Source organism: Pristiophorus japonicus, chromosome 12, assembly GCF_044704955.1.
Source record: "Pristiophorus japonicus isolate sPriJap1 chromosome 12, sPriJap1.hap1, whole genome shotgun sequence".
In the NCBI taxonomy this organism is placed as follows: domain Eukaryota; kingdom Metazoa; phylum Chordata; class Chondrichthyes; family Pristiophoridae; genus Pristiophorus; species Pristiophorus japonicus.
In genome coordinates this window covers 144,290,972-144,318,273 of record NC_091988.1, presented here as the reverse complement: position 1 = coordinate 144,318,273, position 27,302 = coordinate 144,290,972, and the positions used below count along the sequence as shown (strand labels likewise).

Sequence of the window (27,302 nt, the reverse complement as noted above, 5' to 3'; positions counted from 1 at the left end):
AGCAGTGAGAGTCAGCCCAACCAGCACCAACTGACCTGAGAGAATAAGGAATAAAAATATTGAACGTTTGACATCACATGAAAGCAGGGAAGTGATTGGTTGGTCTATATTTCTTTCTTTTTCTTGGGCATTGGTTTAAGCTAAGAGCTGGGATTAAAAATCTAAACTTTCAAAATATGAAAACATAATTAATTAAATACATTAGAGATGGCAGGGCAGGTGGTGCGTTACTGCTGCTGCATGTGGGAGCTGGTTGACCCTATTGAAGTCCATGGTGACCACATCTGCAGTAAGTGTCTGCAGCTCGAGGAACTTCGGCTCCATATTGATGAACTAGAGTCCGACCTGTAGACACAGTGACACATCAGGGAGGGGGAGAGTTACCTAGATCTGTGTTCCAGGAGGCAGTCAGACCCCTTTGATTAATTAATTCAAATTTGGACCGTGGTCAGAAACAGGAGGGTTCTGACTCCGAATGAGGCAGGTATGGGGACCCAGGATGAAGCAGTGGAGGAGCCTTAGCCCTTGCACTTGTCCAACAGGTATGAGATTGTTGCTCCCTGTTTGGACAAGTGCAGGTACAGCAGGGAGGATGAGCAAACTGACCACAGCACCGTGGTAGAGGGGGCCATTCAAGTGAGGGGAATAAAAAGAAATGTAGTAGTGGTAGGGGACAGTATAGTTAGGGGGATAGATACTGTTCTCTTCAGCTGAGAGCGTGAGCCCCGAAAGCTGTGTTGCCTGCCCGGTGCCAGGGTTAAGGTCATCTCCTCTGCTTTGGAAAGATCCAGTTGTCGTGGCCCACGTAGGTACCAATGACATAGATAGGACAAAGAAAGAAGTTCTGCTGAGGGAGTATGAACATCTAGGACTAAATTAAAAATCAGAACCACAAAGGTAATAATCTGTGGATTACTACCTGAGCCGCGAGCAAATTTACAAAGATCAGAGAGATAAACGCGTGGCTCAAAGATTGATGTGGGAGAAATGGGTTTCAATTCATGGGGCACTGGCACGAGTACTGGGGTAAGAGTGAGCTGTTCTGTTGGGACGGGCTTCACTTGAACCAGGCTGGGGCCAGAGTACTGGCGAATCGAATAACTCGGGCTGAATATAGCACTTGAAACTAAATAGTGGGAGGTGGGGGACGGGGGATGGTGGGGAAGAGATCCGATGAACGGAAATGTAAAAAGAGGAAGGAGAAGACAAAAGTGCACGGTAATGATAACCAGAGTGTGACAGGAAGGGACAGAACGTATACACGTAAGACAAAATTGAAAGCTCTATATCTGAACCCACGCAGCCTTTTTAACAATACAGATGAGTTAATGGCACAAGTAGAACTAAATGGGTTTGATCTGATTGCCATTACAGGTGGTGACAAGGTGACCAAGGAGGGGAACTGAATAGTCAGGGGTATTTGCCATTTTATAAGGATAGGCAGAAAGGTAAAGGAAGTGGGGTCGCTCTGTTAATAAAGGATGAGATTAGTGCTGCAGTGAGAAATGATATTAGCTCAGAAGATCAAGATGTAGAATCAGTTTGGGTGGAGATAAGAAATAATGGCACCAAGTTTCCACATGATTTGCTCCTGATTTTTAGGAGCAACTGGTGTAGAACGGAGTATCTTAGAAATCGGAATTCTCCACATTTAGTTTGCTCCAGTTCTAGTCAGTTAGAACAGTTTCACTTTGGAACAGAATTTTCTTTTCAAAAGGGGGCGTGTCCGGCCACTTGCGCCTGATTTCAAAGTTTCGTGAGTGAAAACTTACTCCAAACTAACTTAGAATGGAGTAAGTGAAGATTTTTGTACGCTCGAAAAAACCTTGTCTACACTTTAGAAAATCAGGCGTAGGTTACAAATTAGGCGTAGGGAACGAGGTGGGGGGGGGGAAGGGAAGTCATTAAATTCTACAATCAATCCTTAGTTATACTTATACAAATAAATCCAATCTGAATAAAAATTTATAAGCAAAGAAAAGATTAAATAAACCATCTTCCTACCTGTGTGAAAGTGCTTCAGGCAGGCCTTTCATGTTGGAGACAGGCAGCGGTGTGGAGTCAGTGTCTCGATGGCAGCGGCGGCAGCAAGCTTCGAGCTGAGCTGCAGTGCTTGAGGCAGGCCTTCATTCTCTTCGTGGCTGGCCGCGAAGAAGCAGCACCGGACGGACCCGAGGCCATTCGACCATGAGATGTCAGCGGTGTCAGTGGCTGGCTGGCCGGCAGCCGAAGAATCAGCAGCGGACCGACGTGAGGCCATTTGGCCATAGGATATCAGCGGCGTCAGTGGCTGGCCGGCAGCTGAAGAATCAACACCTGACACACGCAGCTCTTTATGGTGCTTGAGGCCATTCAGCCACGCTTTAGGGGCGGCGTCAGTGGCTCGATGGCAGCCGAAAATACAGCAGCAGCCTTCGAGCTGTGAGGGGGACTGAGGCCATTTGGACAGGGAGAGGCAGCCACATCGACAGTTTTATATTTAAATTTGCAGAATGGGTGCTGCATTGTCAACACCACAGGACCAAGTTTCGAGCCGCACCTAGAACGGCGCAGTCCCGACCTGGACGCCTGTTTTTCGCGCCACAAAGTGCGCCTAAAAAAACCGTATTCTCCACCTCCTTGCAGGTCCTCTGGCCCTCGGTGCAGCGCAGCAGGAGCTGTCGGGTGCGGAGCCAGGTCCCTGCGCTGAAAACAGTGCCGGGATCTCTGCACATGCGCGCTACAGTGGGCACGCAAGTGCAGTAACTCCAGGCGCCCAAAACTGTGTGGGAGGGGCCCGAAGCACGCAGCCCCTAGCCCTGGCCGAATGGCCTCACTGGGGCTGCGTGAATAAGGCTCCTTCCACGGTCAGCTCCTGCTTCCTCCCGACCCGGCTCGACTCCCACTTCCCGCCCCCCGCCTCCGGACTCGACTCCCGCTTCCCGCCCCCGGACCAGACCCGACACCCGCTCCCGGACCGGACACCCACTCCTCCCCCCCCCCTCCACCTGGACCCGACACCCGCTCCCCACCCCACCGCATCCGGACTGGATCCAACCTGACCTCCCTCCCCCTGACCTGACCTCCCTCTCCCTCCCTCCCCCCAACCCGAACCGAACCGACCTCCCTCCCACCACCCCCCCGACCCGACCCAACGCCACCTACCTGTAAATCTGGTGCTGGGGATGGGCCCTGCCCTAAGTCTTAGGCCCGGCCAGCCTCCCTTCCCCTTCCCCCCCCAATCTCCTTCCCCTTTCCCCCCACCCCCCCAATCTCCTTCCCCTTTCCCCCCACCCCCCCAATCTCCTTCCCACCTCCAAATCTCCTTCCTCCCCACCCCCCAATCTCCTTCCCCCACACCCCCCAATCTCCTTTCTCCCCCCCTTCTCCCCATCCCTCCCCCTTCCCTCCCTCTGCTCCCCCCCTCTCTCCCTCTACCCCTCTCCTCCCCCTCCCCTCGCTGTCAGAAACACAGACACTGACAGAGAATGAGAGACACACAGATAGACAGAGAGATAGAGACACTGACAGAGACACACTGGGGGGGGGGGGGGGGAGGGGGCATCCCAGCACGCTGTTGGAGGGCTCCCGGTGCTGCAGTCGGTAAGTAGAAAACGTTTTATTTATTGATTTAAAAAAAAAAATTATTTCTTATTAATTTTTTTTGATTGATTTATTGATGTATTTATCATTTATTATTGATGATGGCTTTTTATTTGTAAAACTAAAGTGTTTAATGTTTGTAAACTTTCCTTTAAACAACCCCCCCCCACCATTCCTTACGCCTGATTTGTAACCTACGCCTGATTTTCTAAAGTGTAGACAAGGTTTTTTCGAGCGTACAAAAATCTTCACTTACTCCATTCTAAGTTAGTTTGGAGTAAGTTTTCACACGCCTGATTTCAAAGTTTCGTGAAAGTGGCCGGACACGCCCCCTTTTGAAAAAAAAATTCTGTTCCAAAGTGAAACTGTTCTAACTGACTAGAACTGGAGCAAACTAAATGACGAGAATTCCGATTTCTAAGATACTCCGTTCTACACCAGTTGCTCCTAAAAATCAGGAGCAAATCATGTGGAACCTTGGGGCCCACGTATTATTGCAAAGTTGAATTGGCACTCTTATTTCTCCAAACACAGTCCTTAATTTGCATGCACCAATGCAGCACCGGTTCTGCAAGTTTAGCAGTGAAAAGCTGAACTCACTGATTTCAGCAGGTGATTTATTCAGCAGTGCTGCTAAAAGCACTCCCTCACACACAGAAATATCAAAAAAAATTAAATTACAAGCTTTTGCAGGGGTTCAAGAAACAAATCTTCACTTTTTCTGCAGTATTTTTAAAAATGGCCGAGTGCCAATGTTTGTGTGAGACTGCGCGTGTGCGCACGCTCCAACGCGCACGCGCAGGGTTGCCGGCACCACGAAGGCTAATTTAAATTGTACCCGCCCCCTGCTACTTAGAAAATCGGCACGAGTGTTAGGCTCCGCCCCCTGCTGCGAAGAGCGCGCCGCGCCAAGCAGACATTGAACTCCAAGGAGCTCGAGAATATCGGACTTTTTTTTAGGCGCAGTTTTCGGCGCGAAAAACAGGCGCCCAGCTCGGAGGTGTGCCGTTTTCGCCGCGGGACGAAATTTGGGGCCATTAAGGGTAGGAAGTCACTCATGGGAGTGGTTGTACAGGGCTCCAAACAGTAGCCACATTGTAGGACAGAGTATAAATCAAGAGGATTGTAAGAAAGGTATGGCAATAATCATGGGCGATTTTAATCTTCATATTGATTGGACAAATCAAATTGGCAAAGGTAGACTGGAGGAAGAGTTCATTGAGTGTGTGCGGGATGGTTTCTTGGAACAATATGTTGTGAAACCAACCAGGGAGAAAACTATTTTAGATCTGGTAATGTGTAACGAGGCCAAATTAATGAATGATCTCATAGTGAAGGATCTGCTTGGGAAGAATGATCATAGCATGGTAGAATTTCAAATTCAGTTTGAGGGCGAGAAAGCTAGTCCTCAAACTAGTGTCCTGAACTAAAATAAAGGTAACTACAAAGGTATGAGTTAGAGCTGGATTAAGTGGACTGGGAAAATATATTAAAGGGTAAGACTGTAGAAAAGCAGTGGCAAACATTTAAGGAGATATTTCATAACTCTCAGCAAAGATATATTCCAGTGAGAAAGAAAGACTTAGAGAAGGATGAACCATCCGTGGCTAACTAAGGAAGTAAATTAAAATAATGTTGTGAAGAACATTGGAAGGCCAGAGGATTGGGAAATTTTTAGAAACCAGCAAATGATGATTAAAAAAGAGAGAAGCTAGCTTATGAGAGTAAACTAGCAAGACAGTTAGAGCTTCTACAGGAATATAAAAAGGAAGCGAGTACCTAAAGTAAGCATTGGTCCTTTAGAGGATGAGACAGGGCAATTAATAATCGGAAACAGAGAAATGGTGGAAACTATGAACAAATATTTTGTATCGGTTTTCACAGCAGAAGACACTAAAAGCATCCCAATAATTGATAATCAAAGGGCTATTGCGGGGTGGGGGGAGTTAAAACAATCACTATCACTAGAGAAAAAGTACTAGGCAAACTAATGGGACTAAAGGTGGAAAAGTCCCCTGGACCTGATGGACTACATCCTAGGGTCTTAAAAAGGGTGGCTGCAGAGATAATGCATGAATTGGTTGTAATCAACAAATATTTTCTGGATTCTGGAGAGGTCCCAGCGGATTAAAAACCGCAAATGTAACGCCCCTATTTAAGAAAGAAAGGAGACACAAAGCAGGAAACTATAGACTAGTTAGCCTAACATCGGTCATTGGGAACATGCTCGAGTCCATCATTAAAGGAAGTAGTAGCAGGACATTTAGAAACACATAATGCAGTCAAGCAGAGTCAGCATGCTTTTATGAAAGGGAAGTCATGTTTGACAAATTTGCTCGAGATCTTAGAGGATGTAATGAGCAGGGTGGATAAAGGGAAACCAGTAGATGTCGTGTATTTGGATTTCTAGAAAGCATTCGATAAGGTGCCACTTAAAGGTTACTGCACAAGATAAGAGCTCACAGGGTTGGGGGCAATGTATTAGCTTGGATAGAGAATTGGCTAACTAACAGAAAACAGAGAGTCGGGATAAATGGGTCATTTTCAGGTTGGCAAACTATAACTAGTGGGGTGCCACAGGGATCAGTGCTGGCTCAGGGATGATGACACATTACCTTTAAATGAAGCCTCCCCGCCTGCTATACCTTCCACCATTTGCCCCGACCAGACTGCCGTGGTGGCGTTGTCATCAACAAATTTTGCCTCGGTCTGTCCCCCTGCTCTGCCGTTACTTTCTCCTCCTTTGAACATCTCACCTTATTCCACTCCTCTTACCTCTCATTTAAAATTCTCATCTCTACCACCCACCCAAGTATGATCAAAATTTTATCAGATATATCCTCACTGCTTTCCTCCCTCAGCCTCTGCACTGAGCGACTTCTCATTCTCGGTGATTTCAACCTCAATCTCAATTCATCATGTTCTCTCTCCTCTGGTTCTCTACCCTCCTGTTCTCCCTTAATCGCTCCCTTCATGTGACATCCTCAACCCATATTCACAGCCAACTTGCCATCTCTCGTGGCCTTGCTTGAAAAAAATGTAACATCCCCACTGACTCTTGGGAATCCCTGGCCCAAGACCGCTCAAAGTGGAGAAGCATCCAAGAAGGCACTGAACACTTCGAGTGTCTTCGACAGGAGCACGCGGAAGCCAAGTACAAACAGCGGAAGGAGCATATGACAAATCAAGCTCCCCAACCACCAACTGCCCCACCTGTGATAGAGACTGTAGATCCCGCATCGGACTCAGTCACCTGAGAACTCATGTTATTGTGGAAGCAAGTCATCCGCGACTCGAGGTACTGCCTAAGAAGAACAGGATTCTGACTACACTTGACCCCTCACTCCGAAGTATTCCTCCAGTCCCCCCGTTTTGTTTCAGATGCTGTACACATTGCTGTACAGGTATTTAGGTTCATTTTTATTCATTGTTCCCCTCACTTTATTTATCCCCTCACTTATGTTTTATAGCTGCATTTGTTCTCTGACCGTTACTCTCATCTCCTATTTTTTTTTTGATCTTCAGACATGTGCTGTTTTCACCAGATCCCTCCCCCTCACTCCCGCCAGCCACTCCCGTCTTGCTAATTTAATGTCCTATCGACAGGCCTAATTATCATTTCCGCTAGGACACCGCGGTGTTCCACCCGGATTCAGGTGCAACCCGCCCAGCCTGTCCCAGTACTGCAGTCAGTGTCCCACTGCCATGTATTCATCTTGCTGATCTGGCTGACTCAATGTCAATTGGCATGTGACTCAAGAAGTAATCCCGAGATCACCATCCGTGAGGTGCCGTTTTTTATATTTAGTTCCTAACTACTGCTTTTCCCATAGCAGGACATCCTATTCTATGGCAGGGGGATGGGAACCCATGCAGGGAGGGAGAGGGAAGTAGAATGGAGGCAGAAGCAAAAGATAGAAAGAAGAAAAGTGAAAGTGGAGGGCAGAGAAACCCAAGGCAAAAATCAAAAAGGGCCACATTACAGCAAAATTCTAAAAGGGCAACGCTGTGCCTCAATGCGAGGAGTATTCGTTAAAAGGTGGACGAATTAACTGCACCGGTAGCAATTAATAAATATGATATAATTGGCATGAGACATGGCTCTAGGGTGACCAAGGCTGGGAACTCAACATCTAGGGGTATTCAACATTCAGGAAGGATAGACGGAAAGGAAAGGAGGTGGTGTAGCGTTGCTGGTTAAAGAGGAAATTAACGCAATAGTAAGGAAGGACATTAGCTTGGATGATGTGGAATCTGTATGGGTGGAGCTGCAGAATTCCAAAGGGCAGAAAACACGAGTGGGAGTTGTGTACAGACCACCAAACAGTAGCAGTGAGGCTGGGGACAAGAAATTAGGGATGCAATCAAGGTACAGCAGTTATCATGGCGACTTTAACCTACTTATAGATTGGGCTAACCAAAGTGGTAGCAATACGGCGGAGGAGGATTTCCAGGAGTGTATTAGGGATGGTTTGAGAGACCAATATGTCGAAGAACTAACTAGAGGGCTGGCCATCCTAGACTGGGTGATGTGTAATGAGAAAGGACTAATTAGCAATTTTGTTGAGCAAGGCCCCTTGGGGAAGAGTGACCATAATATGGTAGAATTCTTTATTAAGATGGAGAGTGACACAGTTAATTCAGAAACTAGGGTCCTGAACTTAAGGAAAGATAACTTCGATGGTACGAGATGTGAATTGGCTAGAATAGACTGGCAATTGATACTTAAAGGGTTGACGGTGAATAGGCAATGGCAAACAATTAAAGATCACATGGATGAACTTCAACAATTGTACATCCCTGTCTGGAGTAAAAATAAAACGGGGAAGGTGGCTCATCCGTGGCTAACTAGGGAAATTAAGGATAGTGTTAAATCCAAATAAGAGGCTTAGAAATTGGCCAGAAAAAGCAGCAAACCTGAGGACTGGGAGAAATTTAGAATACAGTAGGGGAGGACGAAGAGTTTAATTAGGAGAGGGAGAATAGAATATGAGACGAAGCTTGCCGGGAAAATAAAAACTGACTGCAAAAGCTTCTATAGATATGTGGAGAAAAAGATTAGTGAAGACAAACATAGGTCCCTTGCAGTCAGATTCAGATGAATTTATAATGGGGAACAAAGAAATGGCAGACCAGTTTAAATACTTTGGTTCTGTCTTCACGAAGGAAGACACAAATAACCTTCCGGAAGTACTAGGGGACCAAGGGTCTAGTGAGAAGAAGGAACTGAAGGATATCCTTATCAGGCAGGAAATTGTGTTCGGGAAATTGATGGGATTGAAGGCCAACAAATCCCCGGGGCCTGATAGTCTGCATCCCAGAGTACTTAAGGAAGTGACCCTAGAAATAGTGGATGTATTGGTGATCATTTTCCAACAGTCTGTCGACTCTGGATCAGTTCCTATGGAAGGTAGTTACTGTAACATCACTTTTTAAAAGGAGGGAGAGAGAAAATGGGTAATTATACACCATTAAGCTTGACATCAGTAGTGGGGAAAATGTTGGAATCAATTATTAGAAATGAAATAGCAGCGCATTTGGAAAGCAGTGACAGGATTGGTCCAAGTCAGCATGAATCTCCACACAAGAGGTTAATGTGCAAAGTTAAAGCACATGGGATTGGGGGTAGTGTGCTGACGTGGATTGAGAACTGGTTGGCAGACAGGAAGCAAAGAGTAGGAGTAAATGGGCACTTTTCAGAATGGCAGGCAGTGACTAGTGGGGTACCGCAAGGTTCTGTGCTGGGCCCCAGCTGTTTACCATTGTACATTAATGATTTAGACGAGGGGATTAAATGTAGTATCTCCAAATTTGCAGATGACACTAAGTTGAGTGGCAGTGTGAGCTGCGAGGAGGATGCTATGAGGCTGCAGAGTGATTTGGATAGGTTAGGTGAATGGGCAAAGGCATGGCAGATGAAGTTTAATGTGGATAAATGTGAGGTTATCCACTTTGGTGGTAAAATCCGAGAGACAGACTATTATCTGAATGGTGACAGATTAGGAAAAGGGGAGGTGCAACGAGACCTGGGTGTCATGGTACATCAGTCATTGAAGGTTGGCATGCAGGTACAGCAGGCGGTTAAGTAAGCAAATGGCATGTGGGCCTTCACAGCGAGGGGATTTGAGTACAGGGGCAGGGAGGTGTTACTACAGTTGTACAGGGCCTTGGTGAGGCCACACCTGGAGTATTGTGTACAGTTTTGGTCTCCTAACTTGAGGAAGGACATTCTTGCTATTGAGAGAGTGAAGCGAAGGTTCACCAGACTGATTCCTGGGATGGTGGGACTGACATATCAAGAAAGACTGGATCAACTGGGCTTGTATTCACTGGAGTTCAGAAGAATGAGAGGGGATCTCATAGAAACGTTTAAAATTCTGATGGGTTTAGACAGGTTAGATGCAGGAAGAATGTTCCCAATGTTGGGGAAGTCCAGAACCAGGGGTCACAGTCGAAGGATAAGGGGTAAGCCATTTAGGACCGAGATGAGGAGAAACCTCTTCACTCAAAGAGTGGTGAACCTGTGGAATTCTCTACGACAGGAAGTTGTTGAGGCCAATTCTCTAAATATATTCAGAAATGAGTTAGATGAAGTCCTTACTACTAGGGGGATCAAGGGGTATGGCGAGAAAGCAGGAATGGGGTACTGAAATTGCATGTTCAGCCATGAACTCATTGAATGGCGGTGCAGGCTCGAAGGGCCGAATGGCCTACTCCTGCACCTATTTTCTATGTTTCTATAAAAGGGAAATCATGCTTGACAAATCTGGAATTTTTTGAGGATGTAATTAGTAGAGTGATCAAGGGAGAACCAGTGGATGTGGTGTCTTTGGACTTTCAAAAGGCTTTTGACAAGGTCCCACACAAGAGATTGGTGTGAAAAATTAAATCACATGGTATTGGTGGTAATGTACTGATGTGGATAGAGAACTGGTTGGCAGACAGGAAGCAGAGAGTCGGGATAAACGGGTCCTTTTCAGAATGGCAGGCAGTGACTAGTGGGGTGCCGCAGGGCTCAGTGCTGGGACCCCAGCCATTCACAATATACATTAATGATTTAGATGAAGGAATTGAGTGTAATATCTCCAAGTTTGCAGATGACACTAAACTTGGTGGTGGTGTGAGCTGCGAGGAGGACACTAAGAGGCGCAGGATGGCTTGGACAGGTTAGGTGAGTGGGCAAATGCATGGCAGATGCAGTATAATGTGGATCAATGTGAGGTTATCCACTTTGGGGGAAAAAACACAAAGGCAGAATATTATCTGAATGGTGGCAAATTAGGAAAAGGGGAGGTGCAACGAGACCTGGGTGTCATGGTACATCAGTCATTGAAAGTTGGCATGCAGGTACAGCAGGCGGTGAAGAAGGCAAATGGCATGTTGGCCTTCATAGCGAGGGGATTTGAGAACAGGGGCAGGGAGGTATTGCTACAGTTGTACAGGGCCTTGGTGAGGCCACACCTGAAATATTGTGTACAGTTTTGGTCTCCTAATCTGAGGAAGGACATTCTTGCTATTGAGGGAGTGCAGCGAAGGTTCACCAGACTGATTCCCGGGATGTTTAGACTGACATATGAGGAGAGACTGGATAGACTGGGCCTTTATTGACTGGAATTTAGAAGGATGAGAGGGGATCGCATAGAAACATCTAAAATTCTGACGGGACTGGACAGGTTAGATGCGGGAAGAATGTTCCCGATGTTGGAGAAGTCCAGAACCAGGGGACACAGTCTAAGGATAAGGGGTAAGCCATTTAAGACTGAGATGAGGAGAAACTTCTTCACTCAGCGAGTTGTTAACCTGTGGCATTCCCTACCGCAGAGAGTTTTTGATGCCAGTTCATTGGATATATTCAAGTGGGAGTTAGATATGGCCCTTACGGCTAAAGGGATCAAGGGGTATGGAGAGAAAGCAGGAAAGGGGTAGAGGTAAATGATCAGTCATGATCTTATTGAATGCTTGTGCAGGCTCGAAGAGCCGAATCGCCTACTCCTGCGCCTATTGTCTGTGTTTCTGTGTATCAAAGGCCACATCCTTACTGCCAATTACTGCCACCACAACCTTATCCCAATCAAGATTGTTTGTCACATCCTCAAAGAAAACCAGCAAGTTGCAATGGAAAGACATCCACTTCAAGAACCCATATTGGCTGCAATTCCGAATGACTCTGGTTTCCCAGTCCACAAGCAACTCTGAAAATTCAGAGTGCCTTCTTTTTATGGGGGCACCTTGCCGATTGGCTTATGTCTGGTGCTGGAACAGGAAACCAGGTTCTACATTGTGTTAATGTAACGAACACAACAAAAGTGATTAATTTACATTGCAGTGCTTCAGTCAGGCACAGAAGTATGGGGGCCTGTAGAGATCATATCAGAAGATTCAGTGCTATTGGAGCAGAGACTTTGTTTTACCAGTCCCTGTTCATATTTCTAGTGTCCTGTGCCTTCCGGTCAAGTACAGCTAAGGTGCTAATCTCAGGAAAAGCATCTCGAATAACACCAGGTTCAAAAGAAAGAATATGTGAAGTGACAGAAACATTTACAGCATCTGACGGCTTAGTACAAAACAAGAAAAAATGCTCAGGTTTGGATATGCAAATACCTATTCCACAAAAAGATTTCCACACCCTTACTGCTGCAACGGTCAAGTAGGAGAACACTTGAGGAAATTCAACCCAGTATGTTGATTCTGAAAGATACCTGAAGTTGCAACTTCACTAACAGACTTCTGTAGTTCATAAGCTATGTGCCCAAGAATGGCGAAGGTGGCAAATCCAGCAAACACACTTGTAGAGCAATTAACAAGAGTGATAATGATTGCATCTCTGTAACAGTTGTTGTTGAATCTGTTGTAAGATGATAGTCCAGTTATGCCCCCAAAGGCCACTGAGGTAGAATAGAATATTTGTGTAGCAGCATCTTTCCAAACCTGATGAATGCAAGATACAATAAATTAGAAGTGGAACATCTTAGTTGCACTCTTTCCTATACATCAAGTCAAATTATTTTAACAATTAATAATAAAGGAATGGATTAATAGCACAGTTCATTCATCCTGAATGAAACTACCTCTGATCATTGATGTAAGAACATAAGGAATAGTTGTAGGAGTAGACCATTTGGCCCCTGGAGCCTGCTCCGCCATTCAATAAGATCAAGGCTGATCTGATCCTGGCCTCAACTCCACTTCCCCGCCTTCCCTGATGTCTTGTCTAAATAACAAGATCAGCATTCGTTCTCAGCCTATTATTGCTGCAAATGCTTAGAACAGAAAGCTTAGATATTTTATTTTCAGCATACTTTAAGTGTGGTTCAATTTCTTAATTGCAGCAGGCACACAGTATTCTAATAAAGATAGTGATAGAGAAGAAAGACAGACACAGTCACACTATATTTGCTTCCAGTCCTTTGATTCTCTGCTTCCTTTCCCCCACCTCTCATCGATCATCTTTGCACTGGTTTCTGTTCCCACAGCGCTCCCCGAGTGTTCCCAAACCTCATCACACAGGCTATCCCAAGCCCGAGACACCATCAGTTCTCAACCTAGTCTCTCCAGAGTCTATCCAGGTCCCAGATTAGCTGCTCTCGTTTGAAATCCCAAGCCACACCTTCTTTCCAACCCTCTTCCTCCCACATACTATATACTGATTCTGGTCTCAATTTCTACACAACCCATTCTCAATAGACCCCAAAAGTCACCTTCAACCTAATATATTGGCTGCAATTGTCCTGTTGTCCAGCATGCGGGTTTGGGGGTGGATCAGTAGTAAAAATCCTCGAAATTGCCAGCAAGGCAGGAACCGGCCATCACCCTGCCGCCTCGCGCATTTAACTCGGGCACATTTGGAGGAACATCACAGCAGATGCAAGCGACTTTATTCTTGTTTGTTGAGAGACCCTCAAGGAGGGTTTTAAATACCAGCTTTTGACTTTAACTGCAGGTGCACAGGATTCACGCAGCTCGGGAACCTCGCCTGTGAAGGGGAGGTGGAGGTTCAGTCTCCATTGTGAGAGTTCATTCATGGAGAACTGGGAAAAGCACATATATACTCTCACATTATACCTCATTACTTGCCTCATGGAAAGGCTCTTGCTGACTCCATTTTGTTCACAGAATTAGGTGTCAGCAGTTTGCAGGTAATTTCCGCAACCTCGGAAGCCACTCTCACCACAGTGCTACTCACTATCACAATGTTGAGTGATTGGCCCTCTGATCTCCACTGTACCTGCCATCTATTACATCAGCATGAGTGCCACTTATACTATCTCACCTTGGTCCTCAGAATCAGACCAAAATGAGCCCCTCCACCAGCAGTCTTCTCCTCAATTACTTGATGCTCCACAAGAGGGGGTGGCTCCACAGTGCTGCAGTGGCCAGAGGCTTTACACCCAACACAAGGTATACAGGAAGTATATGAGCTTCCTCAATATGCAGCAGTGCTTCAGGGGCTCAGGCTATCACACCAGGTTGTCACATATTTGTAGCTTGCTGGATCAAAACCTGCTGCCCAGAGGACCTAGTAGCTATGCCTTACCAGTGGCTGCCCTCAACTTCTCCTCAGGCTCCTTCCAGGGATCTGCAGCAGATATTTAAGGCATCTTCAGTACCTACTAGCCAGGGTCTCCAGAATCATCGTCGTTTGCTGCGCTCTGCACAACATAGCAATAATTGGAGTTCCACGAGGAACAAGCCACAAAGCACACAGCCTCTTCAGAGGAGGAGGAGGAAAAGGAACAGGTGGAAGATGAGCAAGAGGAACCCGAGTTGGAAATGGCACCAGCACCATCCACATTGCTGCCCGGGATAGCCTCATCATGGCCAGATTTACTTAACTTGCTCCAATGCACCCATATGGCTGCCACATACTGTACTAACATCCCCATCCAACAACACCATTAAGCACACTACAATGACCAATCCATTCCTTTCACCGAAACCCTGAATGATCGAGGTTAAGTAGTGTCTCACCATTCACTCCAAGTGACAAAGTCACTTCCAAGGTAGCAGGCAAAAATGGTCAAGACTGGAAAGTGGTACAAAGAAATACATTAATCTGTGTCATTAAAATAACTGAAACTTAGCACAAACATTTTTTCATGCACCCATGTGCGTACCCTTGTGCATTTAATTTTGTGTTTTTTTTCTTTCCAGGTGGTTCTACGAAGTGCAACCCCCCATGGCTTCAGCAGAGGTAGAGGCAGGCTCATTCCCTGCTGCGACTCGTTAAACACTTTTGGTGGAAGTCCTCTGGGTTTTGGAGCATGTGAGGGCCCCATGAAAGACTGTTCCTCCTGCAACTGTGTAGGAGCAGACTTGACCATCGGGATCTGAGGAAGCACCTGGGGCTCTGACTGAGGGGGAGGCAACGGGGGAGAAGTGGGAGGGCTTTGAGAAGAGACCCCACTTCCATGTTCCCTCTCAGCATCATCCCTCTCATGGGCTAGCCGTACTTCCTGCTAGCAAGGAGCTCGAGAGCTCTTTGCTGCACAGCAGTGGGTCAATAAAGGCTCAAGTTTATATTTATATCCCTCCTAGAGATGAGGTCTATGAGAGTCTGCCATTTGTTGTTCACAGCAAGCATGTACTCAGGTGACTGGCGTATTTGCTGCTTCATGCAGGTGGCCACCCTTTCGTCGCCATCGCCTGCAACATGGTGGTGTTCACATTGGAGATGGACTTCTCCATTCTCTTGACATTTGCACACATTGCAGCTGCAAAAGCTGCCAGAGCCTCATGCAATTGTTGCTACCTCTACAAGATCACCCACTTTCTCGATGGCTCCTGAGGCTCAGCATCCAGATGTAGCTGAGCAGAGCCTGCAGCGTCCTGTGCCCTTCAGCGAGGAGTCTCCACTGCTGTCCCTGTCAACACTATCTGCTCTTGCTCACTTGTGAAGTATGAGACACCAGGTGACAATACTACTATATCTCACACAGGTCTCACCTGTAGGGAGTGGTGTGTGGTGTCAGGTTCACCTCTGACCTCCTGAGCGGTTCGAATCGCTCCCACTCCCTGGGTTCTCGACTTTGGATTTATTTGGGGGATGTGACAAAGTGCAAGAGACAACTGTTTTGGTGCAAAGAACTTTGATTTTATTAAAGACAAGAAAGTACAATGTCAAACTTGTAATCATTCAAATAAAGAACACTATATCACACATTCGAACGAGTTACAGAAAATAATACACCCCCCACCTCCCAATGCCTAACTCTGACTAGGTTAAACTCCAGGGCAAACAGGGACTATGCTCACCAATCCTTTATTGTCAGTTGGTGGTGGTTCGCGATTTCAGGGTTCGTTGGACTCTGTAGGTTCTGCTTGTTGTACCCCGAACGTCGTAGAGGATTTCTCGCTGGGTAGTCTTCAGTTGGGTGGTGTCCGCTGATGCAGTAGGGCGCGTATTGGACTTATGGGGTGAGTACCCACTTTCTTTTGTTAGAAATAGGTTTCAAAAGTCTCTTTAAATAATGCTTCACCTGTTGATAGTCAGGACTAGATTGTAGAGTGGAAACTTTCGAATCTTCGGTTTCCTCTTTGAGGAGTTTTGTTTCGGAGTTGGTTGATCGCGGTGTTTTCGATGGTACCACGTTGACTGTGGTCGGTTGCTGCCGCGATGGCGATGTCCGGAGTTCCTGGGGCTGTTTCCTCTGCCGTGGTGATGTTCTTTCTTCTTCTTCGATAGCAGGGCAGTGTGGCCCCGGGAGTGTCGTCGAGGCTGGAGAGGCTCGTTAAAACTGTTGCGGTGGTCTTTCTCCTTTCTCCCTCTGATGCATTGCCAGTATTCATTAAAACAGGGCCTCGGTTATACTTTTGGAGCTGTTCTAATCTTCGCACCAAATCAACCCCGATTCTTTGTTTAATTTTTGGCAGGCTTGATATCTCTGTCATATTTTGGCGGGCCCATTAATGTTAACCTGTCTCGGATGTGTCGATCCTTTAAATTTGTTTCTTGATGGGGAAAAATTAGCTTTGGTATTTGCAATGTCTGCCTAGGCCTGGGTTTTCCATGTGTGCTGGATGTGCCATTGTCATTATGTATATGCTGGATTGGTTTCTTGCGCAGGGTGATGGCTGGCTATCTCTGGGTTGATTGTTGCGATGTTAATGTCTCCTGAGGAGAAGGGTTTTCGAGTTTACACAATTCCCCAGACAATTTGCTTAGCTTCAATACCCCAGACAGTTTCAATATCAAAACTGGTTTCTTTTGAAGGATTGCTATTCTTTAGTTTTCAGCCCTTCCCACACAGACTCAATCTGTCTTGTAAAATCCCAAAATCGATGAAAACTCGTAGTTTCTTCGCACTTTAGGATTTTGAACTTTCTGGTTGATAGTTCCAAATTAAATTTCCTTTCCAATGAGTCCAAACACTGGGGGGTTTTGCCATGAATTTTGCAACCTTACAGCAGTTGCAGGGAGCAGCGGCAACGTCGAGGGGGCAGAGCGAGACGTTGGTGAGGCCTACAAGAGGCCCAGCAGTTGCAGGGAGCAGCGTCAGCGTCGAGGAGGTGGAGCGGGACGTTGGTGAGGCCTACAAGAGGCCCAGCAGTTGCAGGGAGCAGCTGCAGCGTCAAGGAGGCGGAGCGGGATGTTGGTGAGACCTACAAGAGGCTCAGCAGTTGCAGGGAGCACTGGCAGCGTCGAGGAGCCCAGCCGGTGCAGCTGCAGTGGGGAGGCAAAAAAGAGATAGAAAGAAATCGAAAGGTGACGTCACAGCCAAGGTGGTAAGTGATTGGTAAGTAGTTTTTCTACTTCTTTTTCTTTATCAGTAAGTAACCTTTAGCCTTGTTGTTGCCAAATTAAGTTAATCTAAGGGTTAAGACATGGCAGGAGAGCTTGGATATGTTTTATGCTCCTCCTGTACTATGTGAGAAGTCAGGGACGCTTCCGGTGTCCCTGACGACTACGTGTGCTTCTGACGGACCGCATTGCGGCACTGGAGCTGCGAATGCATTCACTCTGGAGCATGCACGATGCTGAGAATGACGTGAATAGCACGTTTAGTGAGTTGGTCTCACCGCAGGTAAAGGGTACACAGCCAGATAGTAAATGGATGACCAACAGGAAGAGCAGTGGAAGGAAGGTAGTGCAGAGGTCCCCTGCGGTCATTCCCCTGCAAACCAGATATACCGCTTTGGGTACTGTTGAGGGGGATGACTCATCAGGGGAGGACAGCAGCAGCCAAGTTCATGGCACCATGGGTGGCTCTGCTGCACAGGAGGGCAGGAAAAAGAGTGGAAGAGCTATAGTGATAGGGGATTCGATTGTAAGGGGAATAGATAGGCGTTTCTGCGACCGCAACAGAGACTCCAGGATGGTATGTTGCCTCCTGGTCCAAGGGTCAAGGATGTCTCGGAGCGGTTGCAGGACATTCTGAAAAGGGAGGATGAACAGCCAGTTGTCGTGGTGCACATAGGTACCAATGATATAGGTAAAAAACAGGATGACGTCCTAAGAGATGAATTTAGGGAGCTAGGAGCTAAATTAAAAAGTAGGACCTCAAAAGTTGTAATCTCAGGATTGCTACTAGTGCCACGTGCTAGTCAGAGTAGAAATCGCAGGATAGCTCAGATGAATACATGGTTTGAGGAGTGGTGCAAAAGGGAGGGATTCAAATTCCTAGGATATTAGAAACGGTTCTGGGGGCGGGGGGAGGTGGGACCAGTACAAACCTGGGCAGGACCGGAACCAATGTCTTAGGGGGAGTGTTTGCTAGTGCTGTTGGGGAGGAGTTGAACAAACATGGCAGGGGGATGGGAACCTATGCAGGGAGACAGAGGGAAATAAAATGGAGGCAGAAACAAAAGATAGAAAGGAGAATAGTATAAGTGGAGGGCAGAGAAACTCAAGGCAAAAAACAAAAAGGGCCACATTACAGCAAAATTCTAAAGGGGCAAAGTGTGTTAAAAAGACAAGGCTCTGCGCCTCAATGTGAGGAGTATTCGGAATAAGGTGGACGAATTAACTGCGCAGACAGCAGTTAACGGATATGATGTAATTGGCATCACGGAGACATGGCTCCAGGGTGATCAAGGCTGGGAACTCAACATCCAAGGGTATTCAACATTTAGGAAGGATAGGCAGAGAGGAAAAGGAGGCGGGGTGGCATTGCTGGTTAAAGAGGAAATTAATGCAATTGTAAAGAGGGACATTAGCCTGGATGATGTGGAATCGGTATGGGTGGAGCTGTGGAAGTGGAGCTGTGGAATACCAAAGGGCAGAAAACGCTTGTGGGAGTTGTGTACAGACCACCAAACAGTAGTAGTGAGGTTGGGGACAGCATCAAACAAGAAATAAGGGATGCGTGCAATAAAGGTACAGCAGTTATCATGGGCAACTTTAATCTACATATTGATTGGGCTAACCAAACTGGTAGTAATGCGGTGGAGGAGGATTTCCTGGAGTGTATTTGGGATGGTTTTCTCGACCAATATGTCGAGGAACCAACTAGAGAGCTGGCCATCCTAGACTGGGTGATGTGTAATGAGAAGGGACTAATTAGCATTCTTGTTGTGCGAACCCCTTGGGGAAGAGTGACCAAAATATGGTAGAATTCTTTATTAAGATGGAGATGACACAGTTAATTCGGAAACTAGGGTCCTGAACTTAAGGAAAGGTAACTTCGACGGTATGAGGCGTGAATTGGCTAGAATAGACTGGCAATGATACTTAAAGGGTTGACGGTGGATAAGCAATGGCAAACATTTAAAGATCATATGGATGAACTTCAGCAATTGTACATCCCTGTCTGGAGTAAAAATAAATGGGGAAGGTGGCTCAACTAACAAGGGAAATTAAGGATCGTGTTAAAACCAAGGAAGAGGCATTTAAATTGGCTAGAAAAAGTAGCAAATTTGAGGACTGGGAGAAATTTAGAATTCAACAGAGGAGGACTGAGGGTTTAATTAAGACGGGGAAATAGAGTACGGGAGGAAGCTTGCAGGGAACATAAAAACTGACTGCTAAAGCTTCTATAAATATATGTGAAGAGAAAAAGATTAGTGAAGACAAATGTAGGTCCCTTGCAGTTGGATTCAGGTGAATTTATAATGGGGAACAAAGAAATGGCAGACCAATTGAACAAATACTTTGGTTCTGTCTTCACAAAGGAAGACACGAATAACCTTCCGAATGTACTAGGGGACAGTGGGTCTAGTGAGGAGGAGGAACTGAGGGATATCCTTATTTGGCGGGAAATTGTGTTCGGGAAATTGATGGGATTGAAGGCTGATAAATCCCTGGGGCCTGATAGTCTGCACCCCAGAGTACTTAAGGAAGTGGCCATAGAAATAGTGGATGCATTGGTGATCATTTTCCAACAGTCTATTGACTCTGGATCAGTTCCTATGGACTGGAGGGTAGCACCACTTTTTAAAAAAGGAGAGAGAAAATGGGTAATTATAGACCGGTTAGCCTGATATCAGTAGTGGGGAAAATGTTGGAATCAATCATTAAGGATGAAATAGCAGTGCATTTGGAAAGCAGTGACAGGATTGGTCCAAGTCAGCATGGATTTATGAAAGGGAAATCATGCCTGACGAATCTTCTGGAATTTTTTGAGGCTGTAACTAGCAGAGTGGACAAGGGAGAACCAGTGGATGTGGTGTATTTGGACTTTCAAAAGACAGTGGATGGAGAACTGGTTGGCAGACAGGAAGCAGAGAGTCGGGATAAACAGGTCCTTTTCAGAATGGCAGGCAGTGACTAGTGGAGTGCTGCAGGGCTCAGTGCTGGGACCCCAGCTCTTTACAATATACATTAACGATTTGGATGAAGGAATAGAGTGTAATATCTCCAAGTTTGCAGATGACACTAAACTGGGTGGCAGTGTGAGCTGTGAGGAGGATGCCAAGAGGCTGCAGGGTGACTTGGACAGGTTAGGTGAGTGGGCAAATGCATGGCAGATGCAGTACCATGTGGATAAATGTGAGGTTATCCATTTTGGAAGCAAAAACACGAAGGCAGCCTATTATCTGACTGGCGGCAGATTAGGAAAAAGGGAGGTGCAACGAGACCTAGGTGTCATGGTTCATCAGTCATTGAAGGTTGGCATGCAGGTACAGCAGGCGGTAAAGAAGGCAAATGGTATGTTGGCCTTCATAGCTAGGGGATTTGAGTACAGGAGCAGGGAGGTCTTATTGCAGTTGTACAGGGCCTTAGTGAGGCCTCACCTGGAATATTATGTTCAGTTTTGGTCTCCTAGTCTGAGGAAGGACGTTCTTGCTATTGAGGGAGTGAAGTGAAGGTTCACCAGACTAATTCCAGGGATGGCTGGATTGTCATATGAGGAGAGACTGGATCAACTGGGCCTTTATTCACTGGAGTTTAGAAGGATGAGAGGGGATCTCATAGAAACGTATAAGATTCTGACGGGACTGGACAGATTAGATGCGGGAAGAATGATCTCATAGAAACGTATAAGATTCTGACGGGACTGGACAGATTAGTGCGGGAAGAATGTTCCTGATGTTGGGGAGGTCCAGAACCAGGGGACATAGTCTTAGGATAAGAGGTAGGCCATTTAGGACTGAGATGAGGAAAAACTTCTTCAATCAGAGAGTTGTTAACCTGTGGAATTCCCTGCCGCAGAGAGTTGTTGATGCCAGTTCATTGGATATATTCAAGAGGGAATTAGATTATGGCCCTTACGGCTAAGGGGATCAAGAGGTATGGAGAGAAAACAGGAAAGGGGTACTGAGGGAATGATCAGCCATGATCTTATTGAATGGCGGTGCAGGCTCGAAGGGCTGAATGGCCTTCTCCTCCACCTATTTGCTATGTTTCTATGTTACACACCAAGGTGTGCGTATCTGCACATGTTGAAAATTCACTGGCTGCTGACATCAGTCCTCACATGAGTGACTGTTGTATGTCATGTGGCTGCATGAAAAGTAATTCTGTCAGGTTACTGGGACATCCCCCTGTCTCCGTCTCCCACTGCCAGAAGTTCTGCAACTCGATATCTCTAGAACCAACTGCTCTGCTGGAGTAAGTTGTGCGAATACTAGAGGGCCACCTCTGGTTCTCTTCCTCTCCTGCGTTTTCTGGGCTCTTTTCTCCTGCAAAGAAGGAAAGAAGAGAACTTTGAGTGAGAGTGATGGAATGAGTGTAAGGAATGAATGGGTTACACCTGTAGAGGGTGACTATGAGTAAGTGAGGTGATAATGCCAAATGGCCTCCTTCTGTGATGTTACTTGCGATGATTGCATTAGGATGAGGGTGAGCATCAGGGATGATTAGACAGATGGGGATGCGAGTATATCCATAGAGAGAGATGGGTGGACCTGGAAAGTATCTTGGTGTGAGGAATGATGTGCAGGAATAGGCTTGGGAAGGCAGAGTGATGGGGATGTGTTGACAGGCACTTCAGCATAAAGGTGATTATGGCATTGCACTCATCTTTCCTGACCTCATGCAATCATTGAATCGTTTCTTGCACTGTATCCGTGTCATCCTGACAACATCACTGCTGTTGATCTCCTCTGCTATCTCCAATCAGGCCCTCTTGGTGTCTTTGGGCGGTCTCTTGCACCTATCAGCAGGGAACAAGACCTCTCTGCATTCTCTCACTTTCTCCATCAGAATATGTAAAGTTGCTTAACTAAATCTGGGTGCAGCCCTCTGCCTTTGTGTATCCATCTTTGGGATAGTACTCAGACATTTATAATTGACCTTGATCTCTCCTTTAACAACCTTCAAATAAGTTGTGTGCAAGGCTGCTTTAAATATCGGCACTGGAAATGAGTCATCGATAACGTCTTCAGACCTGCTCCATTTAATTTAGCCGAGAAACGCACATGATTGCTTTAAGTGGGGTCGTTTAGTTAAAGTCGCATTGAACAAGGCCTTGAGAAAAACATTGCGTTCCTGACCTGCTCGCACCCCACCCGACTCCAAGATAAAAATTAGAGTCATGTTGTCTGCTATCTTCCTTCATGCCCAGGTTTTAATAAAGATACAAATTACCTAAAATAGAAAAAGAGCAGGTGTATGAGTCCTGCAGAGAAATTGGTATCAATACAGAAAATACTTCTCTATCTCACACAGGTTCTACCGAAGTGTGAGACATTCGAAAGGAAGGAGACATTCAGAGAAACAGTAATAAAGAGTAATGACATGCAGCTGTAATTGAGGGGGGATATGTGGGCAGATTATCTGGCTCATGAACCTGAATGCTTCAAAGCACCTGGGTGCTTTCGACCACCTGGGCACAGCGGGGGAATGAGATTAAAACGAGAGAGAGAGAGAGGGAAAGCAGAGAAACAGCTACAGGAAGAGGGACTTTTTTTTAATCCTTCAACAGACCATAATTAAATCTACCCAAATAAAAATCAGATCACAGTGCCCGAGCTTCATCTTTATAAATGTTCTTATTAGCAAGCTAAATGTTAATGTTAATTAAGAATTATTTTCCCAGATATCCCTATCCATAACACCTATTGAGTCTTAATGACATTTGTATCTACATATATTGCAAACTGGTTAAATTTGCAGATGACAGTAAAATAGGACCAAAAGATGCAGTTAGCAATTTGTCGAAGGATGCAATTGGCCAAACAAATAGCAAATTAACTTTAAAACTGAGTATGACGTATTTCATAATGTATAATAAAACCATGAGCAACATATGAAAATGACATTGATTAAAGACTTGCATTTATATAGTGCCTTTCATGACCTCAGGATGTACCAAAGTACTATACAGCCAATGAAGCACTTTTTGAAGTGTAATCACTGTTGTAATGTAGGAAACGTGATAGTCACTTTGCACCCAGCAAACTTCCACAAATAGCAATGTGATAATGACCAGATAATCTGGGTTTTTTGTGTGATGTTGATTGAGGGATAAATATTGTTCAGGACACTGGGGATAACTCCCCTGCTCTTCTCTGAAATAGTGCCATGGAATCTTTTTCATCCACCTGAGAGCGGATGGGGCCTCTGTTTAACGTCTCATCCGAAAGACGGCACGGACGACCATGCTGCAATCCCTCAGTACCAACCTAGATTTTTGTGCTCAAGTCTTTGGTGTGGAGCATGAACCCACAACCTTCTGACTCAGAGGCGAGTGCTACCCACTGAGCCACAGCTGACACATAAAACCTGCACAAGTAAACTTAGAAAGCATTTGGGACTAATAGTAGGTTTGTAACTTTGAACCAATGAAACCATTAGGGGCATTGAAAAGCCGTAGGGTAATGGGCTGGGTAAATTAGAGTACTCGAGGGATGAGTGGCTGAATGGCACCTCCCTCATCCTCGATATTTTCTTGCGTCCTGCTCTCCTTTGTCCCGAGGTCTCAAATTAAAACTTACTTCTGAGGTAGATTAGAATGACTGAAACGCGTACCTTATAAATAATATATGCAACAAAAGACACAAGAAAATAAAGCAAATTGTATAATTCTTTGAAAAATATGGGTGAAGTCTATAGGTATGTTTACCTGAGCCTCAGACAATTTGGAGAAATCAGACTGCCTTCCAATGTAGTACTCAATTCCATTCATGGCTCCCTCCAGAGTAGCTCCTCGAATAAGAAGCAGAAGTATAACCAGATAAGGGAAGGTGGCAGTGAAATAAACCACCTAACCAAAAAAAGCAAGCTGTTAAGTTTTCCCACACACTGTTGATCAAAAAAATTGTATAAATCCAATTGCGTTTCAAGCTAATATAAGATAAGAATTAGGAGTAGGAGTAGGCCATATGACCCCTCAAGTCTGCTCTGCCATTCAATAAGATCATGCTGAGCTTCAATCTGAACTCCACTTTGTCACCTGATCTCCACACCCCTTGATTCCCCTAGAGTCCAAAATTCTATCCATCACAGCCTTGAATTTATTCAATGATTGAGCATCCACAGCCCTATGGAGTAGAGAATTCCAAAGATTCACAACCTTCGAAGTGAATAAATTTCTCTTCATCTGAGTTTTAAATGGATGAACCTTTATCCTAAGACTATGCCCCCTAGTTCTAGACTCACCAGCCAGGGGAAACAACCACTCAGCATCTACCTTGTCAATCCCCCTGAGAATCGTATGTTTCAATGAGATCACCTTCCAGAACCAGGGGACACAGTCTTAGGATAAGGGGTAGGCCATTTAGGACTGAGATGAGGAGAAATTTCTTCAAATCGGAGAGTTGTTAACCTGTGGAATTCCCTACCGCAGAGAGTTGTTGAGGCCAGATCATTGGCTATATTCAAGAGGGAGTTAGATATGGCCCTTATGGCTAAAGGAATCAAGGGGTATGGAGAGAAAGCAGGAAAGGGGTACTGAGGGAATGATCAGCCACGATCTTATCGAATGGTGGTGCAGGCTCGAAGGGCCGAATGGCCTACTTCTGCATCTATTTTCTATGTTTCTATTAATATAGATTGTAAATAGCTGAGGCTCAAGCACTGATCCTTGCGGCATGCCACTAATTACAGGCTGCTAACTAGTTTATCACTCCTCTTGTGCCTCACGTTACCCTGGAAACCTAAATGCTTGGGCATACGCAGAATGGGCCTCACTTTTTCGGCGCAAAAAATAAGCTCCACCCTCAAAACCAAAGGTGTTTCTGCGCTGCGACAAAATTAATAATAATTTTGGTGAAACTTTGGACTTTTTTTGGCGTTATTTCGGACTAAAAAAAAAATGGCCATTAATCTGAAATAACACCAAAAAATGGCAATGTGGAATTTTGGGCCCCATATCTTGTAGTCTTTCATCATTCATCAAATAATAGCATCTGACACACAATAAAGAAACTATTTAATCTTTACTGGCTCTTATAAATCACCATCAGACCAACCCAATGTGATCCCTTGCTCCCATCAACAGCATCTGTGAACTCAGATATTTATCAGGAAATGGTTACAATGGCAATTTTGATCATTATTATTTGGCCACTGAGTTACCCAAGGTCTATTTTCCATATGACATAAATATGGACTTTAAGTAAAGTCCGGACTTTAATGAACATAAAGGATTCTGCATACATCGACACAGTGAAATTGGTGACCTTCATTTGATGAATGGGCAGGCTGATAAAATAATTAGTTTACTCAAATGAAACTCTGATATCATCTTGCGGAAAAACCCTTGGTTGTATCCTAAGAACTACTCTGTCCACATACCAAATCTACAATGACAACAAATTGTATTTATATAGCACTTTTAACAAATTGAACCCTCTCAAGGCGCTTCACAGAAGCGTTTTCAAACAAAATTTGACACCGAGCCACTTAAGGAAATATTAGGGCAGATGACCAAAAGCGTGTCTTAAAGGAGGATAGAGAGGTAGAGAGGCAGAAAGGTTTAGGGAGGAAATTCCAGAGCTTAGGCCATTGGCAGCTGAAGACACGGCCGCAGAGCTGGGAGGTCGCAAACTGAGTGGATCGTGTTAAGTTCAGAATAACTCCACTAGGCTGTGTTGTAAGCTCAAACCATTGTGACCTTGGTCTTTTTAATATAACTCCAAAGTGAGGTAGCAGCATGGTGGACTGACTTTTATATCTGCTTGCTCCAGGGTACACAGGTGACCCATAGGTCTCCCACAGGTGTGCCCCCTAGTGGCAAGTCTGACACATAGGTTAGGTTCACATACATAACATCACTTCTCCCCAAAATCTTAAGTACAAGTTATTTACAGGTTGAGGCGATCTGGCGTTCTGGTTCCCAGGTCGATCGCCTGAGTTGAAGTCCTGGCATGGGTGAGTTGGTCAGATCATTGCTGCACAGCAGCATGGCTGGTCTGATCGGCCTGGTGGATTCATCCTCGTGGTTGACAGTGAGGTCAATTGCTGGTTGGGTGTGTGTTGGTGGATCGTAGATGGTAAAGTCTTCTTCAAACTGTTCTTGGTTGTCCATGAATCGCAGTTTGGTCTGATCCAGGTGCTTTCTGCACGTTTGCCCATTCAACAATTTTACAACAAACCGTCTATTCCCCTCCTTGTCTAAGACAATGCCATCAATCCACTTGGGACAGTGACCATAATTTAGAACAAACACTGGATCATTAACCTCAATGTCACGTGATGCCGCTGCGCGATCATGGTACACGTTATGCCTGTGCCGCCGGGTTTCTACGTGATCATTAAGATCCGGGTGGACTAAGGAGAGCCTGGTTTTGAGTGCTCTTCATTAACAATTTTGCAAGGGGAAACCCAGTGAGCGAGTGGGGAGCGCGTCCGGTAGCTGAGCAGGACCCTGGATAACCGGGTCTGCAAGGAGCCGTCCGTTATGCGTTTCAAGCTTTGCTTGATGGTTTGGACTGCCCGTTCTGCTTGGCTGTTGGATGCGGGCTTAAATGGGACAGCCCTAACATGCTTAATGCCATTGCAGGTCATGAACTCGTTGAATTCAGAGTTGGTGAAATATGGTCCATTGTCACTGACAAGGACGTTGGGCAAACCATGGGTGGCGAACATGGCCCGAAGGCTTTCAATGGTGGCAGTGGACGTACATGATGACATTGTTATATATTCAATCCATTTTGAATAAGCGTCCACTGCTACTAGAAACAGCTTCCCTAGAAAGGGGCCAGCGAAATCTACCCTGGACCACGGCTTGGAGAGCCATGACCACAGGCTCAGGAGGGTCTCCCTGGGTGCGTTGCACAACTGTGAGCAAATGTTGCATTGGTGTACACGATTCCCATTCGGAGTCAATGCCGGGCCACCAAACGTGCGACCTGGCGATAGCCTTCATTATGACTATGCCTGGGTGGGTACTGTGTAGGAC

The 27,302-nt window shown here is 45.7% G+C and overlaps 1 protein-coding gene across 3 annotated transcripts in view; it reads right to left on the bottom strand.

Moving 5' to 3' along the window:
- LOC139277488 (sodium- and chloride-dependent neutral and basic amino acid transporter B(0+)-like) overlaps window positions 1-27,302 on the bottom strand; it is a 105,919-nt gene that overhangs the window by 58,169 nt on the left and 20,448 nt on the right. For all 3 annotated transcript variants that reach the window (XM_070895996.1, XM_070895998.1, XM_070895997.1), the window contains exons 3-4: window positions 24,024-24,164; window positions 12,282-12,510 (exon numbers count right to left, since the gene is read on the bottom strand). In XM_070895996.1, the coding sequence (XP_070752097.1) occupies window positions 12,282-12,510; window positions 24,024-24,164 (370 nt within the window). The remainder of the gene's footprint in view (window positions 1-12,281; window positions 12,511-24,023; window positions 24,165-27,302) is intronic.